Genomic DNA, 16,965 nt, shown 5'->3' with positions numbered 1-16,965 from the left:
AGAGTGTGGCAGCCCTCCAGGAAGGAGGGTCGCCCAGTGGGACCCAGTGTCTCTGGACGGTTTATCCTACATGGGATGAATCTAAGCATCTCAAGTGCAAACACAGAGCCCAAGAAAAAAATGAGAGCGCATTTAACTTCCCGAAAACGCTTTATAATAATGCAGAACAATTATATATAGCAAACGCCTTCAAAATTTAAACCCTTTAAACATTTAATTCTTCAGCATTAATACACACAAATGCTATTACAGGGGCGGGTGGGAAGGGCAGATTACAGCCTCCATAGGGATCAGAGTTTCAACAGTGTTACTTATAAATTATAGTACATCAATTTTATTTACTGATCTAGGCAGCCAGAGGATGGGAGGATATACAATGTGGAGTAAACACATTCATACCGGGATGAGGAATGCTGGCAAGAGACACAGCTTTTTAACATTAAAAATGTATAAAGTATTTAGCAAAAGTTACAGAAAACAGACCAAACAAGCAAGTTTATTTTGTTAGAAAATTCCACTTTCATAGGGTTTGCTGATGTGCTCGTATCTGTGAAAGGGCTACCCCCCAACATCTCCTTCCTAAGGGAAGGGCAGAGATGCAAACGTGGGGCCCCTGTCACCAAGGATGGCTGGTGTCCCTTTGAATGTCTGTCCCTGGGTCCACATGACTGCCTAGAGGCTGCAGCTCCTGAGAGCCAGTCTGCTGCGTGTGACGCTGGAGGGGGTGCACCTCCACTCGACAGAGGAGTACACAGGGGTCCCAAGAGGGGACGTGACTTAAGGTTACGGGATAAATGAGACAGCAGAGCAGGCCAGGTACCATCTGCTTTCCCTCTCCGTCCCCATGTCACACCATCCCCATCAGAGCGCACATGTGCCGGGACCCCTTGCGTTCCACCGCTGCAATCCCATTAGGAATTTCCCTCAAACACAAAGGGTCAATGCCCCCCAAGCAGTGCACAGAGACGGGCCAAAGGTCATCACAACCCCTCTCCCTCAGAGGCACCTCCTGAGAAAGGCTCCTAAAAGAGCCACACCCCAGCATCTAGAGGGTTAGGGAAAATGGAACATTGGTTTTTGTCATCTCTCTGTCTTATTCTCACCAAACCTGCGGCAACAGGAAAGGCCCTACAGAAATAATGCTCCTGAGGGGGGAAATGTTGCAAGTCCTCTCTGGCAAAATTCAACCTAGAAGCATTCTGGCAGCATGAGACCCTGTGGGCTTGGCCTCCCCAGCCCTGATCTTCATCAGCATACAAGAACGTCTTCAGTTTGCTTGGAGAGGTGCCCAGTTGCCTTCCAGGGCTCACTTTTCACTGATCATGGCATGATCAAGACATGGCTTGATGGAGTGGTTACCTTGGGGCTCACACCCATAGCCTGCCCGGCATGAGCTGGGTTTGGTCCTATCTCTGCCACCATCTGCCACCACCCAGTGGGGTGTAGGCACAGGCCAGGTGCAGCATGACTGTCAGCTGAGCAAGCCTCCAGCAACGACAAGAACCCGACGGGAGGTCGGAACCCCTGTCCTGGCTCGTTGGAAGTAGACTTCAGGACATGCTCTCAAAGATCAGTGGGCGAGACCCAAAAGGTAAGGACTTCCGCTTTCTTTAGAGGTCGTAGGAGGAACTACCTCATTCTCAACAACACATGAAACTCTTAATTTTAGTTCCATTTGCCTCTAACAGAGCAGTGCCAGAGCATCCCTGTCATGAGGATTTCAGGCAACACCATGCACAACTGATGGGCTGTGCTGACGGGATCCAGATTAGGCACGACCATGTGCGTAGGGTACAAAATTGGAAATGAGGAGGAGACAGAATGCAGTAGCTGGAGGAGGGCTGAGAGACCACCTAGAACAAATACCTTCAGTTCACAGATGAAGCAACAGAGATCCACAAAAGGGTCGTGATGAGCCCAAGGCCAGCCCCCTGCCTTCTCATCCACGCTACGTCCATTCACCTTCCACACCCCCTAATGCTCAACAAACGTCAATGAGTGCGAGTTGAAGTGAGGGTCCCCAGGAGGGAGTGGATCTGCTCTCTGAGAGGCAAGCTTCAGGGTTCAGCAGAAGTGGAAGGCAAGTGAGACCCCGCCCGCCCCTTCCCCCCAATCCCTGGCAGCTTTCTGCATTGTCAAAACCTAAAATGAACCAAAAAGGCAAGTGTGAGCCCCAAGAACCACTTGTGGGCACAGCTGGCATTTGGAGAAGGAGCCTTGGAAGCTGTAGGAAGCAGCAGGCTGGCAGCAGATGTGCAAAAAGCTGAAGACCCCGGGCCAGGAACTTCCAGGGCAAACAACTCATTTTAAAAGCAAGGAAGCAATGGTAGACCCATGCAACGGACCACCACTCGGCGATGCACAGGAATAGACTACTGACACGTACAACAACGTGGGCGATGCAAAAGCATTAAGCGAGGGAAAGAAGCCAGACTCAAAGGCTACATCAGCGCAACTCCGTGTATACAACATTCTAGAGAAAGGAAACCTATAGGGCCAGAAAATCGATCAGCGGTTGCCAGGGGCTGGGGGGTGGGAGAGGTGGATTGACCACAAATGAGCCTGAGGGAATTTTTTGGAGTGATGGAAATATTATGTTGATTTTGGTGGTGGTTACAAGACCGTAAAAGCTTGTCAAAATTTACCAAACCATATACTTCAAAAGGGTGAATTTTACTGTATGTCAATAAACCCCAATACTGTATGTCAAATACCTCAGTAAACCTGGAGAAACAAAGGGCAGCAGGTCTTGTAGGGGTGGGAAGGATTATGGGAATAAGATGGTGTGCTGGCGAAACAAGCATGCTGCTGATCTGCACCCCACTTAACATTCGTGAAGTGTGTTCCCTACCTACATAATAGCCAGCAGGTCTGGAGAATCCTGTTTAAACTCTCCTTATCAAAACCACTCACCACTGGAAGTAAAATCGCTTAAACAAGCCAAGGTCTTTGACACCCTTGAATTTTATGGCTTGTATTTCCAAGAAGGGACTTTGGCTCAGCCAAGATTTTTATGCACCGATCCATGAACCTAGTAATTGATTGGTTTTCACAAAGGGAATAGAAACAAACCCCTGGTTCACGAATGTGGACACTGTTTCTGTCTGCTTCAGTCACTAATCAGCCCCGAAGGGCCAAGAAGCACCTCCTACTGCCCGAATCCTCCCCGCCAGTGGCGTTGGGTGGAGGTAGAAGGGAGGCCCACTGTGGTGCCTGTGGTTCAGTCGGCCAGAGCTCTGCAACACTGATCAAAAGCAACAGAAAAATGGAGAGGAATCAGTGGCTTTTCCTGGAGGTTATCAGGGCAACCAACTCACTTTGAACACCACTCGTCTCAGAGATATTTGTTAAAAAATCAGGTTTTCACAGGCAAAACTAAGTGTATCCGTATCTCCCAGGTGGAGGGAAGTAGAAGGGGCTCATCTGTTCTCAGAAATGGAATGATGGATGTGCTCAAGAATAACCTAAATTCACTCACTCTGAACCCAGGCAAATCCTCTTATAACCTAAACACCAAAACATAAACAAAACAACAACCCAGATAGAGCGCTTCTCCAAAGTGCACTTTTAGATATTCTAGACTTTGTCCTAATCTTGATTCACCCACAAGGGGAGCCCTGTGAACAGGGACAGGGGGCCTAGACTCTTGCCTCCAGCTCTCAATTCTCCGTGTTCGTTTCACGGCACCCACTGGCCATCCTTGGGCTTCATTCTTCCTCTTTGTAAAGCAAGCAGAGTTATTGAAAACAAACAAAAGAAATCTCTGAAATTCGAGTTGGGTGTGGGCTGTGAGGGCCTGGTGACCAGGTAATTAAACTCTTGTTGCTGTCTACCTTCCATCCAGTGGGCAAATGCCGCATGGCTACAGTTTGTATTATAATTACAGGCTCCCAGAGGGGTACAATGTTCTCATTCTCCAGAAAGGTCTAAACATCCTTTTGTCTACGTGGAAAATAGAGGGGATGGGGGAGTGCCTGTCTTGTATGTAGCTACATTTCCAGTACCCCACACAATGCCTGGCTTGTCCCAAGTATCTGTGGAATAAACGAATGAATGAGTGAATGAATGAATGCAGATCTACCAGCACAACAGAGAGAATCTCTGAAAACCTAAATTCTGCAGAGTACCTGTATGTGAATGCCAAGGTTATTGCCCTTCAAGACCCCTGGAGGAGAGAGATGTCTATACAGAATAAGAGATCATGGGCTTCCCTGAGGACAGGGCCATATCTTATCCCCAGATCTTAGCATATTACTCAGTCTTAGCTAAATGCTTGATGAATGAATAAAGGAGGGAAGAAAAAAAAAATAGTATGTGAAGAGGCTAATGAGACTGAGGTGAAGGGATGAGGGGGAAAGAATGACTTCAGAAAATAGACTGGCCCAACTCGGGCTACCCTGGAAGAGGCAAGAGAGCCTCCTCTGTCCCAGGGAGAAACAGAAGACTCTGGAATCCTCAGATGGGAATGAGAAAACAAAATCAATGAGCCATATTACACTCAAAATATCTGTGTCAATAACAAGGCTATTGGCTTTGGACATTTGAAAATCATCCACAAATTAGTTTACTAAGCCACAAAGCAATTACTACTAGCACCTGTTTTTAATAAAGAAACCAAGAAATAATATCCTAAAATCGGTAGCTGGTGTCAAGGCTCAACCCCAGATCCAGAAACAGTGGTTCTCAATGCCGGGGACAGATCCATCCTGATGGCCTTCATGTTGGTGAAGGCCTTCACATTGACCTTTTTGGTTGGGATGTTTCAATAAGGAGAGAAAAATGACAAAGTTTGGTTTGCTTTAGGATATTTGGCATCTTTCTTCTATAAACTATGAGAGAGCAATTCTGACTCAATAAAAGAGGTGACCAAAGATTCAAGATTAATAATCATCAGTGACCAGCATGTAAGACTGAGAGCAAGAGGAGTGAGTTGTGCTGTTAGAATTCTGCCCTTGTGGGCGAACTGTAGGTCCTGTAAACCCAAAGTCATCAATGGGATAGATTAACTAAGAAAGGTGGGTTCTCAGGGCGTGGGTTCCGGGCTAGAATCTGCCCCTTGCTAGCTGTGTGAACTCCTTCAGGTCCCATTTCTTCTTCTGATCCCCACGAGCTGATTCTCAAGACTCAACATGGTGGAGAACACGTTTGCTGTGGTTCTATAAAGGGAGAAGGTGGTGAGCAAGGACCCAATGGCAGTGCTGAAGCTTCCCAAGTCACACTCAGACCAGGCTTTCCCAGGAATCGGGAGATGGGGAGGGTGGTACCAGCACCAAGCACGGACTCCGTGCAGGGCTCTGGAACACGCAGGAGCTGAGAGGCCAAGGCGGCGGGACACTGCCCTGGAAGGCTACAACCTACTGTGACCATAAGAGTCTGCAATGCCTGTATAGTGCCCACCAGTGCGAGAAAGCCGGACAAGGGACAGCGGTCTCAACCCTGCCCTGCACAAGCAGGTGGAGCCATCTGCGGGATGACAAAGACTTGCCCCAACCCATCTCCCACGTGGGACTGACGGGCCCCATTAAGAGCCGGAAAGGGGGTGGGGGTGGGAGGAGGGAGCTTCCCTGAGGAAGCGGCTGAGGGTTGGGTCGATGGGTATTTCCAGAGAGGAGACTTTACAGAAGATGCCTGATCTCATAGGAAGCACGACTCAACGCTCAGGCTCGGGGCTAATTTGCTGAATGAGGTAGTTCCATCCTGACCTCTCCAGGCGGGGCCAGTCTGGGAAGACAGGAGCCAGGCCTTCTTCCTAAGACTCCTGATGATGAAAAGTGGCAGAGAAGAGCCAGGGTGCGGGCTCCCAGAATGCAACAGGGAACATAAAAGACAGAGGGTTGTAAAGGATTCTGGGTGCAGGCTGTTGAGCTGAATGGTGCCTTCTATCCACGATTCTGATCCTCACACTGGGCTTGGAGACAGAGACCTCCCTCCCCTGACCATCCAAAGCCCTAGAGACAAGGGGGCCAGCTGGAGGAAGGGCCTTAGGGCTTCCAGGGGCACAAGTGTGTGACACAGCTGGCTCTGGATGGGGAGGCAACCCCTACAGTGCTCAGCAGGGACCACAAGTTCTAGCCTCGGTTTGTTCTCGGAGTGGCAAGCACAGCACGGGAGTTGGGGGCTTCGGCCTCGGAGACAGGGCAGGACCATGGATCTGTCTTCTTGGCCTGGGAACAGTGGAGAGCTCCCAGCGGGGCCGTCCAGGCTGCCCTTCTAGAATCACCAGCTGTGACCCACACTCTCCCCTTTCCTCTGTGGACCAGGAGAGCGGGTGGGAGGGCGGCTCCACTTGGTAGCAGGCCCCACAGCCGGAGCCGCCACCACATCTCCATGGGACCCCCAGCCCCTCTCCTCAGCAGGACCCCCGGGCCGCGTGTGCCCGTCTAGATCTCCATGTCCACGGGGCGGATGTTGCCCGTCTTGTGCTCTCTGACCCACAGCTCCCTGTCTTTGGCTGGGTCCACTTTTCGAAGCAGTTGGTCCACAGGCTCGACTGTCTGCAAGGGACAGAGAAGAGGGACACCGTCAGAGGTGGCAGCCGAGCCGGGGATGCTTCCTCTGAGCCAGGCTACTTGCGCCTCTGTGCCTGTCAGAGCAGCCTCTCTAGAGGGTTGTGGGGCCCCACGGAGGCCCAGGTGAGGGACAGATGCACAGACGGCTGTGAGAGCAGGGAGCCCGGAACTCTCATCCCTATTCTGCTCCTCACTCAGTGCTCTTTCCCCTCCAGACTGAAGGGCTGTATAAAAGGGCAGGGTGGCCTCAAAGGCTCGAGGTCTGTGAGCTCTTCCTCCATTTGTCCCCACACTGACCAACTGAGAACAGGTCAAATGGAACTTTAGCTTTAGAGAGTTGGAATACTTCTAGAATTTTTTTTTTTTTTTGGTAAGAAATTTACCGGGGGAGGCAATAACATCTTTAGCTATTTTAACTGTCACGAGCCTCTCCCCCTCAGGGTAACGGCTCATGTGCATATCTGTTTCATGTGTGTATTGGGATGGATTCGCATGGATATCCAGGATAATCTACCAGTCCATCCCAAGAGGCACCCGCAGGCCCAAGCACCTGCCCACTGCCCGCCTTCAGGGCAGACTCATTTGTAGTGACCACGTAACCTGCCACAGCACAGCACCTTGGCTCCGCCTGGTCCCGGGTGCCCCAGGGGCCCTGCTGGCCTCAGCCCGAGGGCGGGAACTCACGCTTTGGTTGAACATGTCCGTCTCGTGCCGCAGCTGTGTGTACTGGCACAGGTGTTGCCGGATCATCTCCACCCTCTCCACCTCCAGCCGTTCCAGCTCCTGCAGAGGAGGCAAGGACCAGAGCATGTCCCCTCAACCTGGGGACCTTTCCACCACACAGGTCCCAGACGACCCTATACACAAACACAAGTCACCGCCTGCTTATACCCGATCCCATCTGACCCTCTGGGGTCTGAACTCACCCCACATCTCGGGGTGAAGATGAAGATGATGATGACACAGCTGCTATTTCCTGAATCCTGTCTTGCCAGCCACTGTGGGTGCTAAGAGCTTTACATGCATTACTTAACTGTCCACATGGTAATTTTTAGAGGTAGGTTCTGTTCTTATCTGCATTTTCCGAACAAGGGAACTAACACCTAGAGAGGTAATGTCACTTGCCTGAAGCAACATGGAATTATGGGAGGAGCGGGATTTGAACCAGGGTCTGTTACGCTCTTAATCATGACTCTGCACCTGTGCAGCCCCAGCCCCAGTCCCTTGACCGGGTGGAGAAATGGGGCATGTGCAGGAGCTTCTGGGCCTCAAGCTTCTGGGGCTTTGTCCCTGGGCCTCTGCTGAGCAACCTGGTCTCCTCTGTCCACCCCTAGCGCTGAGGGACGGACCAGAGACCAGGCCAGGGGAGGCAGGGGTGCTGGGAGTGGGGTGGCCACTGTCAAAGGAAGAGAGGAAAGGGTCTCTCCTTTGGTTTCTAGGTTGTTCTGCATCTTTGGAATTTAGGGGATCGGGCTGTCATTCTGTGCACAACTAGGTCACTGCCTAGGTGATTAAGCAGGGAGCGGGGTAAAGCAGGGGGCTTAATTAGGAGATTAACCAGGAGGAAAACTAGGTCACTGCCCCTGGGGAGGCCTCTAATCTGCTCTGGTGGGCTGACGCCTGGGGAGGGCAGACGGTTAGTCCTATGCCAGACGGACGTGGGTGGCTTTGGGCAGGGGACAGTTCTGGCATGATGTCTTCTTTCTCATCTGGCCCAGCGGCCCAAGTGCCAACCCCTTCACTGTGCCACTCAGTTGGGTGCTGACAGATAAGGAGATGATGCCCCTTCACAACAAATACTCAGGAAGGCAAAAAATAGGGTCTGATGCCTATTCCCCAGCTCCCCCAGCCTCACCCATTTATACGCCTTGCGTGGATCTCCTATTAAGGACGCACAACTCTTCTGGGGGTGGGGAGGGTCATGCTTCCTACAACTTAGTTATTTTCCCTGAAAGGCCCACTGTCTACTTGGTTTGGGGCATCCTCAGTTGACCCTGACCCCTCAGGGGACAGCCAAGGAGGACATAGCAAGACCTGACCCTTGCCCATGCTCACACAGCTAGGAAGAGCCAGAGCAAGGATCTGAATCCACACAGACTGGCCCAGAGTTGAGGTCTTGACTCCAACACTGGAGCAGATCTAATGACCATCTCTATGGTCCCTTCCACTAATCATCCTCCTTCCCGCCAGCTTCCACCCAGGGCTTCCTGAGTGCCAGTCTCTGTATGGACATGCTTACACATCTCCGGTCACTCACCAATGTGGTGGTCACCATCTCTTCAAACCACTTGGACTGGGCCTGGTTGTAGAGGTCCACACAGCGCATGAGGTCATCTCCTGGAAAAGGCCAACGCCACCATCATGCTCCATCCTGTCCTTGCCATGGCTGCCTTCTCCCACCTGCGTCCCACAGCCATGCCCTCTCCTCTCCCTGGGGCCATGGAGGCCATGGGAAAGTGGTGGTGGGTGGGGGACAGAGCAGAGGAAGGGGGCAACCCAGCACCATGAGAAACCAGCTTTAGATTGTCCATCTGAAAGTGACCCTGGACACCAAGAATTCAGGATGGGGGTTTCTCATTAAGTGTGTGGGGGGGTGGGGGCTACTCCTAGGACCCCCAGCCCTATCACAAGGCCAGGAAATGCTGCCCCCTCTAAAGATGGCAGTTTCATTTCACATTGGAGAGTCCTGCTTGGTGAAACCGTGTCACAAGCAACTTGGTACTAAAGAAGAGAAGTTTGCAAATCACGTCCGTGCGTGTGTGTGTGCGCGCACGCGTGCACGTATGTGCAGCAGGATGTCATTCTGAAATACAAAATAATGTGTCTGATGGTTTACGGCTCATTCGTGTGCAGTAATGGTATGAAAACAGGCACTGGAGCACTACACACCAATTCCAGAATAGCGGTGACCTTGGGCAACTGAGAAAGGATGGGTGGGAGGGAATGAGCTTTCTATAGCATTTTGTTTTGTAAGAGAGAGATCTGAAACAAACATAACTATTCAATCTTGATGGCCACTATATTATTTTCTGTAATCTTATGTATGTTTGAAGTATTTTGTAATTAGAAAGAAAACAAACTGTAAAGTAATTGCAAACGTTACTAAGGTCCAAGAAACTTTTTACACAAAACACAGTTGCTGCACCAGCAGCAGCAGTATGCCCTGGGAGCTTGCTAGAAACACACACCTCAGGACATGCCCGAGACCCAGTGAATCAGAAACAGCATTTTCACAAGATCCTCAGGTGACCCACGTGCACATCACAGTTGGAGAAGCCCCACTCGAGGGCACGGCTTGGTCTAAACACAGTTTCCTGATCATCAGGGTTCCAGAGAGGAAAGCATCACGGTCTTTGCTCATGATGGGAAAGACGCATGAGCTAACCAATGCTAAGTGATCTTTAAATCTAGCAATTCAAGTAGATTCAAAGTCATTCCTATGACAACATCACCTTACTCACGTGTTTTCTGATAGGAAAGTGAAAGAAAATGGGGAGAGTTACGTCCCCCTGACCCAGGGCCCAGCTCAGTTATCCCCCTCCACTGGCTGGGAGATGAGCCTTGAGAAACAGAACCCAAATCAAGGGCGTTGTGCATTTAGCTCTTGGTCCAAGACCAATGACTAGGCCCTTGATTTCAAGAAGGACTGAACTGGAAGAAAGAACGTGGATACCTCATCACAAACGCATTCCCACCAAGAGCCTGGTCCTGACCAGGCATGGGGTCAGCATGTCACCCTGTAAACATACAATATAGAATTCCCAAAGCCCTATTTGTCAATCATGATTTTGAGAACATGCTTTGGGAACATCAGGCTAGGTGAGGGAAGAGTGTGTCTTCTCTCTATGCAGCCCAAGTGTTTGAAATCGGATCCAGTAGAGGTTAAGGACATGGATTCTGGAACCAGAGTATCTGGGCTGTCATACCAGCTCCATTGTTTACCAGCCATGTAATCACTTAACCTGCCTGTGCCTCAGTTTCCTCATCTGTAAAATGGGGACAATAATGGTACCTTCACAGAGTCATGGTAAAGATGAAATAAGTCAATATATATGAAGCGCTTAGAATGGACACCGGCACGGAGTCAGCACAACATTAACATGAGCTACGTGACGATGATGAGGATGACAAAATGAAGACAAGCCCCCTGAGGACCCAGATGTCCACTCTTCCAGTAGCCTTGGAAAAGATGAGGGAGAAGAAGAAAAGGGACCAGAGAAGGGAAGAGCTGGCATTTTCTGGGTAACAGGCCGTCCAGCAAAATGGCGACAAGCAGAGTCTTTGGAACAAGACGAAGATGGAATTCTGTGCCACACGCTCCATAACTGCGGGGCTTGGGAAAGTTCCTCGCCCTGTTTGTCATCAGTTTCCTCATTCGTAAAGGGGTATAAGAATACCTCCCTGTGGCAGGACTGTGAGATTAAAGAGAGAATGCTAGAAGGCACACAGCCTGGTGTCTGGCACACAGAGAGGGCTCAAAAAAGGTAGTACTTTTTACAGTTAGGTCTGAGGACTAGCCTCTGTCAGCACAAAACAATTCCAAACTCTAGGGACGAGAGACTGTGTTATCTAATGACAACACAACAAAACCAGAAACAAATAGCAAGACTAGAAAACAACAGAAACAGAACCCTGGCTCGTGAAAACTTCAAGATTTCCTTTTAAATTTGGCTCAAAGATGAAATCAAAACACAAATAGCAAAATATCTAGAATATGGGAGAAATGAAAACACTGCACATCAGAACTTGTGGAATATGGCTAAAGCAATGGTGTGAGAAAAAATAAAGGTTTGGTGGGTCAAATATCTAAAAAATACCTGAAGCCAAAAGAAAGTAAGAAAAAAAGTGATTAAAAAAAAGAATCTTGAAAAAGGGAAAGTCTTTCTAAGTCTTAGAAAGTTCTGCCTTAAACTCATAAGGGAAAAGACCATTGAATGAAAAAATAACAAGAAAACAAGCCAAAAGAAAAATAAAAGGAAAAACACAAAGAACATAATTAAAAGATAAATGAGAACCTAGGAAAAATATTTGCAATTCAAATGACAAAAGGTTAATTTTCGTAACATATAAATAATCCCTGTCAATCAATCAATAAGAACAAGACCAGCTACTCGACAAGAAAATGGAGAATTAATCAGTTCACAGAAAAAACATCACAGATGACTTACAAGTCTATTTTTAAAATGCTCAACTTCACTCAAAAAGAAATGCAAATTAAATTAACAACAAAATATTTTTCCCTAGACAGCTATAATGTCAAAATTTGATAACACACAGCACTGACAAGAGTTTAGGGAATAGGGGCATTCATAGACACTTTGGGCGGGCACACTCTCTGGAAGCAATTTGGAAATACCATCAAGTGAATCTAACCCTCTGACCCAGCAGGCCACATCTCTCTCTATATGCAGATTTAGTCTCACATACGAGATACATTTACAATAACAGCGTCGCTGGCATTGGCAAACACTCTGAAATAATCTGAGAGTCCTACAAAAATCAATTAGGAGAATGATGAAGTAAATTTGGATACAATCATAGGCTGGGACGCTATTCAACCACTTAAAAATTCTGATGTCCATGAATGGATGGGTAAATCAAAGTATAGTTGATGGAACAGAGCGATCTCTAAGATGTAGCAGTTAGAATACAAATTCAGAACGTAGAGTATAATATGATCTAATGTGTATAAATTTAATTAGAGATATTAAAAAACGGTTTTAAAAATTAAAACACTAGGAAGTGTTGACGGTGATTATATCTGGTGAATAAGATTTTATATTCTCATGCACTGATTAAAAATTTGCCAAGAAGCAATACTGTTTTTGCAATATAATTTTATTTTTTAATAATTTAATAAATTAATCTAATTTAAATATGCCTCTCCCCTCCCTGGGTTCTCCTTCCTACTCCCAATAAGTATATTATGCCTTCTATTTCCAGATCCAATAATTTATTACTGTGCATTATAAGATTTTCTATAAAATGTTACATTTATATTCCACTGCTGGCGACCCGGGTTCGGATCCCGGGCTCGCACCGACGCGCTGCTTCTCTGGCCATGCTGAGGCCGCGTCCCACATACAGCAACTAGAAGGATGTGCAGCTATCACACACAACTATCTACTGGGGTTTTGGGGAAAAATAAATAAATAAATAAATAAATCTTTAAAAAAAAAATAATTTAATAAATTAATCTAATTTAAATATGCCTCTCCCCTCCCTGGGTTCTCCTTCCTACTCCCAATAAGTATATTATGCCTTCTATTTCCAGATCCAATAATTTATTACTGTGCATTATAAGATTTTCTATAAAATGTTACATTTATATTACATTATTTTGTTTTTTACATTTTTACACCACCTTATTTCAAAATGTGCACAAGGTAGCTGCTTCATTCTATAATGAATTAATTATACCAGGTTCACCAGAAATTGAGCTGAAAGGGACCTAGAGATCATCTAATCCAAAACCTAATCCTACAGCACACATTTTAATCCCAGAAAGCAATATGCATTGTCCTTGCATGCAGTGAAACTCGGGCTTTTTGAAGATATTTAATAAGCATTTACTGGTCCCCCTTCCTTGTGCATTAGTTAATTGTTACCACTAGGTGGAAGCAGAAACCAGCTCACCGGGGGACTCTTTCAGCGAGAACCTGAAATGCGGTTATTTCATTAAACAAAATGTCGGCCTCTGACGCCGGGGCAGCAGCCCACCACCACGGGTGAACCTTTGGAACGCCACTCCCTGGGGAGGGGGGGGCAGCGCGAGTGGGTGGGTGGCGTCCGCGCTTCTCCTATGGGCTCCATGCAGGGACGGGACCCGAGTCCTGGGTGCATGGAGGAGTTGGTCCACCTCCTGGTCAGAGAGCCAGGGCATAGGCAAGGAAGAGCCCTTGTTGGGGAGAGCGCAACGAGTCCAGTCTCCGGCCACGGCCTGGAAACAGCCTGGCCTGTTCCCCACTCCACAGCCCCTACCTCCCAGCCTCACCCCGTTGGATGCACCTTCCCGGGTACCCATCTCCCAGCCCTCTCCTCTCTATGCCTCCGTGACCAGGTGAGGACAGTGAGAGGCAGCTGACAATGGCCCCGCACTCACCAGCCTGTGTGGACTTTCTCCGTGCCTTCTTGATGTCCTCCTCTGTCTTGTTGCTCAGCTTGATCTCCAGCTGCTGGGTCTTCATCTCCAGGTCTCTCTGCCGCTCTGTGAGGGCTTTCCGGGCCTGGGGTCCAAGGACGTGGAGAAGCTGTTTACAGGGCTCAGGGCCAGGAGGGTCCCATGGGTCATTTGGCCTGGCCTCCCCTTTTCTAGGAAGAGTCTTTTCTTTTCTCTGCTTTTGTGGGTGACGCCCCAGTGGCTCTGAGAGGCCAAGCAGCTAGACCAGCATCACTCAGCCAGTTAGTGACCGTGCAGAGGCTGCAACACATCTTCTCACGCCTGTCTTTCATTGGTATCCCGACTCGGCCTAGAGCAAGCCTCTCAGACCACACTTTCATTGGAGCATGCACATGTACTGGGGACCCAGACAGTCCTAAAACCACAGCCTCTCTGGGGTGGAAGGGACCACAAAGCTCATCTACATCATCTCCCAGCAGTCCCTAGCAGAAAGCAGCACCAGCCACCCGATTCTGGTACAGGACAGGTCCTTTGGTGATGGCAGCTGGCAGCGTCTAGGGTGTCCCCTTGTCCCACACCCCTCCCTACAGCACTGGAGTCAGCCCCAGGGAGAGCTCTCTTCCCTCCAGGGCTGGCCATCAGCAGCTCCCACCGGGGTCAGACCTCCGAGGTCAGCACACTGTGGCCTCTGGGGAGGAAGATTCAGTCAAGACGGAATTTGTCAGATGAGGCCCAAAGGGTGTGGGCCAGGAGCACGTCCACGCTCCACATCCCACAAAAGCAGGGTGTAGCTTGTCTCACATGCCCTGTGGGGCCCCACCGTATCTCCCAGGGTAGGTGCAGCCTCTCCTGCTCCCATCGGCCCTCTGGGCAGTGATCTGAGCACCACGAGGAAGCAGCTCGTACCCACCCTTTGGCCTGGGGTGGTCGGGGGGTCTCGGGCTTGGGCTCAAGGTTTGTGTTCCCCACCACCCACCCTGCCACAGCGGGGACAAATGCCTTGGCCCTGTCATTCGGAGCCCCTGCTGGTTCCCAGCCCACCCTGCTGCATTAGGCCCCCACCTCCCCCCCCGGCCCAGAGTCCTGGGCCCCTCACCTTCTCCACTGCAGCGTAGCGGCTGGCGAGCTGCTTACGGAGGTCAGTGATGTGGTGGTCGCACTTCTTCATGTCTTTCTTGAAGTTCTCCCGGAAGTTCATTAGGGGCTTCTCTACCTCACTGTGAAGCTGTAGAAGAGAGCGGGACATACTCAGGACCCAGGGCATCAGCTGCAAGCAAGGGGAGGAAGGAGGGGGGGGCGCTTTCCTCCACCCCTGCAGGTGAGATGGAGCCTGGGACAGTGGCCTGGCGCCTCACCTCCCGACAGGAAGGTTAGAGACAAGTGGCTGCTTATCAGGTCGCCATTTAGGAAGTCACCTTAGCTGGCAAGGCCTCAGCGTCCACACTGGTGGATGGAAAGGTTGGAGTCCGGCCTTGCCGGCTACCTCCCTCCTGCTCTCAGCTCCCATAGCTTCTTGTAGGACTTTTCTCGGGTGTCCATCTCCCTTACTTTCCAAACTGGGAGCTTTCTGGCAGCAGAAATCAAGCCACCATCTCTGCGTCCTCAGCACTTAGCACAGTGACAGCCACGTGGATGCCATTTAATTGGGCGATCTCAGGTCAGTTCTATTTACTGACCATCTGCTATGTACCAGGTGCTGACACTACAGAGATGGTCTGGACGTGGTCCAAAGCTCGAGGAATCCACGGTGGGAACTCACAGGGCCCCTCTCCTGAGCCGCACCGGGGGGGGGGGAACGACCTCACCTCACTGTCCGCATGGAGACAGGCGCCCCACCCCCCAGGGGGAACTGCTTCGGACTCCAAGGGCTGGAGATGCAGTCTATGCCCTGAGAGGAGCTGGCAGACATCAAGTTTTTCAGCTTTTCGCTTCTCTTTTATTCCTTCCCTCTTTCCCACTCTACTCCCTTTTGAAGGAGAACTTTCACCTAATACTTTTTTGGGGAGAGTGTGAACACAAGATGTACTTGATAAGAAAACAGATAACTGTGGATCTGCTGTGGTCAAAGCCAGGTGAGCGGCCTGCAGTCCTGCTGACCAAGCCTCTCAGAGCCCCCATCCCCACCTAACTCAGCCTCCTACGGCCACCGACTTGGCCTTCCTGGACCCCACCAACACGGCCTTCCAAGGTCCCTCGGCCTCCTCGTGTCCTGAAGTGCATCTGGGAATCATATTTGAACTTCCCTGGACAGTGACATCCCAGCTCTGGGATTCTGTGCTTTCTCTCCTCTTCCTCCTCACCGGGCTCTTGCTACATTATCTCTTTCTCTGGAGACCTTCAGGACTTAGGCCTTCCTAGTTCCAAACCACCAATGACAGACGACTGTGAGCTCTAACAGGGCAGGGGCCATGCTGGCTTGGCCACTGCTGTGTCCACAGCATCTGGCTGGAGCTGGTGTGGAGTGCGTGCCCCTTCACTACTTGGAAGATGACACAATCTTCAGTGCCCAATGCCCTGTGTGACAGATGATGGCTTTGCTGTTGGATGATCTTCAAAGACTAACAGAGAGTGGGTCATCCAAATGCTGCTTTCCCCCTCATGTCAGTTGTAAATGTCTGCTATTATTTTTTTGAGCCCTGGGAGTTTCCTTGTATAGGAAAATATCCCCATCTGGTGGCAGTTTGTAAGATGCTGCAAACTTGAGAGCTGCCAAGAATATGAAAACCCCTTTCCCACAGAGATTAGGCGTTTGTGGAGGAGGAGGGAGGAGGAGTTGCATAGTTTAGCTGCCATGGGAACCTGCCCCTGATTGGGGGTCTATGAGGCTTACTCAGCCTGTTGACTCAGTAACTCTGGGGTCTCTTTCTGAGGGCCTGGAAAGTCAGTGATTTCCAGACTTCAATGTGCCCTGGAGTGACCTGGAGGGGCTTTTGAACATTCAGGATTCCTGGGCCCCGGACCCAGGCTTTGTGGTCTGGTGAAGAGCCCAACAACCTGCCAGTGCATCAAAATGCTCTCCCCAAATTCCAACTGACATTCTGGAAACATCATGGTACCAGCTGTCAGAGGCGATTCAATGCATAGATGAAGATCCCTGCATTCTCCCTCTATACTTTACGTACTTCTAAAAGACATAATTTTTTCTACAAAAAAGTCAGCTGGTGTCTTTTTATACTCATTCTTAACTCTGAAGCATCTTTGTTTAACTGAGAGTCAGAAGCCCTTCCTGGAACTTGTCCTCATGAACTCTCGAGCAGGCCCGTCTTGGATGGGACAGATAATTGGAGCCTTTCTAGAACTCCTGCACTCTTGTCTCCTCCTACTTGCATCTTACAC

The 16,965-nt window shown here is 49.6% G+C and overlaps 1 protein-coding gene across 2 annotated transcripts in view; it reads right to left on the bottom strand.

The window, feature by feature from the left end:
- Window positions 1–188: 188 nt before the first annotated feature.
- The window catches only part of GAS7 (growth arrest specific 7), a 223,727-nt gene continuing 206,950 nt past the window's right edge, over window positions 189–16,965 (bottom strand). For both annotated transcript variants that reach the window (XM_087440421.1, XM_004433061.3), the window contains 5 exons: window positions 14,726–14,854; window positions 13,612–13,735; window positions 8,767–8,846; window positions 7,194–7,292; window positions 189–6,494 (listed from right to left, as the gene is read on the bottom strand). In XM_087440421.1, coding sequence (XP_087296547.1) covers window positions 6,381–6,494; window positions 7,194–7,292; window positions 8,767–8,846; window positions 13,612–13,735; window positions 14,726–14,854 — 546 coding nt within the window. In that variant the 3' untranslated portion in view covers window positions 189–6,380. The remainder of the gene's footprint in view (window positions 6,495–7,193; window positions 7,293–8,766; window positions 8,847–13,611; window positions 13,736–14,725; window positions 14,855–16,965) is intronic.

Source organism: Ceratotherium simum, chromosome 16 (assembly GCF_057802395.1).
Source record: "Ceratotherium simum simum isolate JZ-2026a chromosome 16, ASM5780239v1, whole genome shotgun sequence".
Taxonomy (NCBI): Eukaryota; Metazoa; Chordata; class Mammalia; order Perissodactyla; family Rhinocerotidae; genus Ceratotherium; species Ceratotherium simum.
Note: the sequence above shows the minus strand (reverse complement) of the source record. Positions and strands in the feature narration are given on the sequence as shown.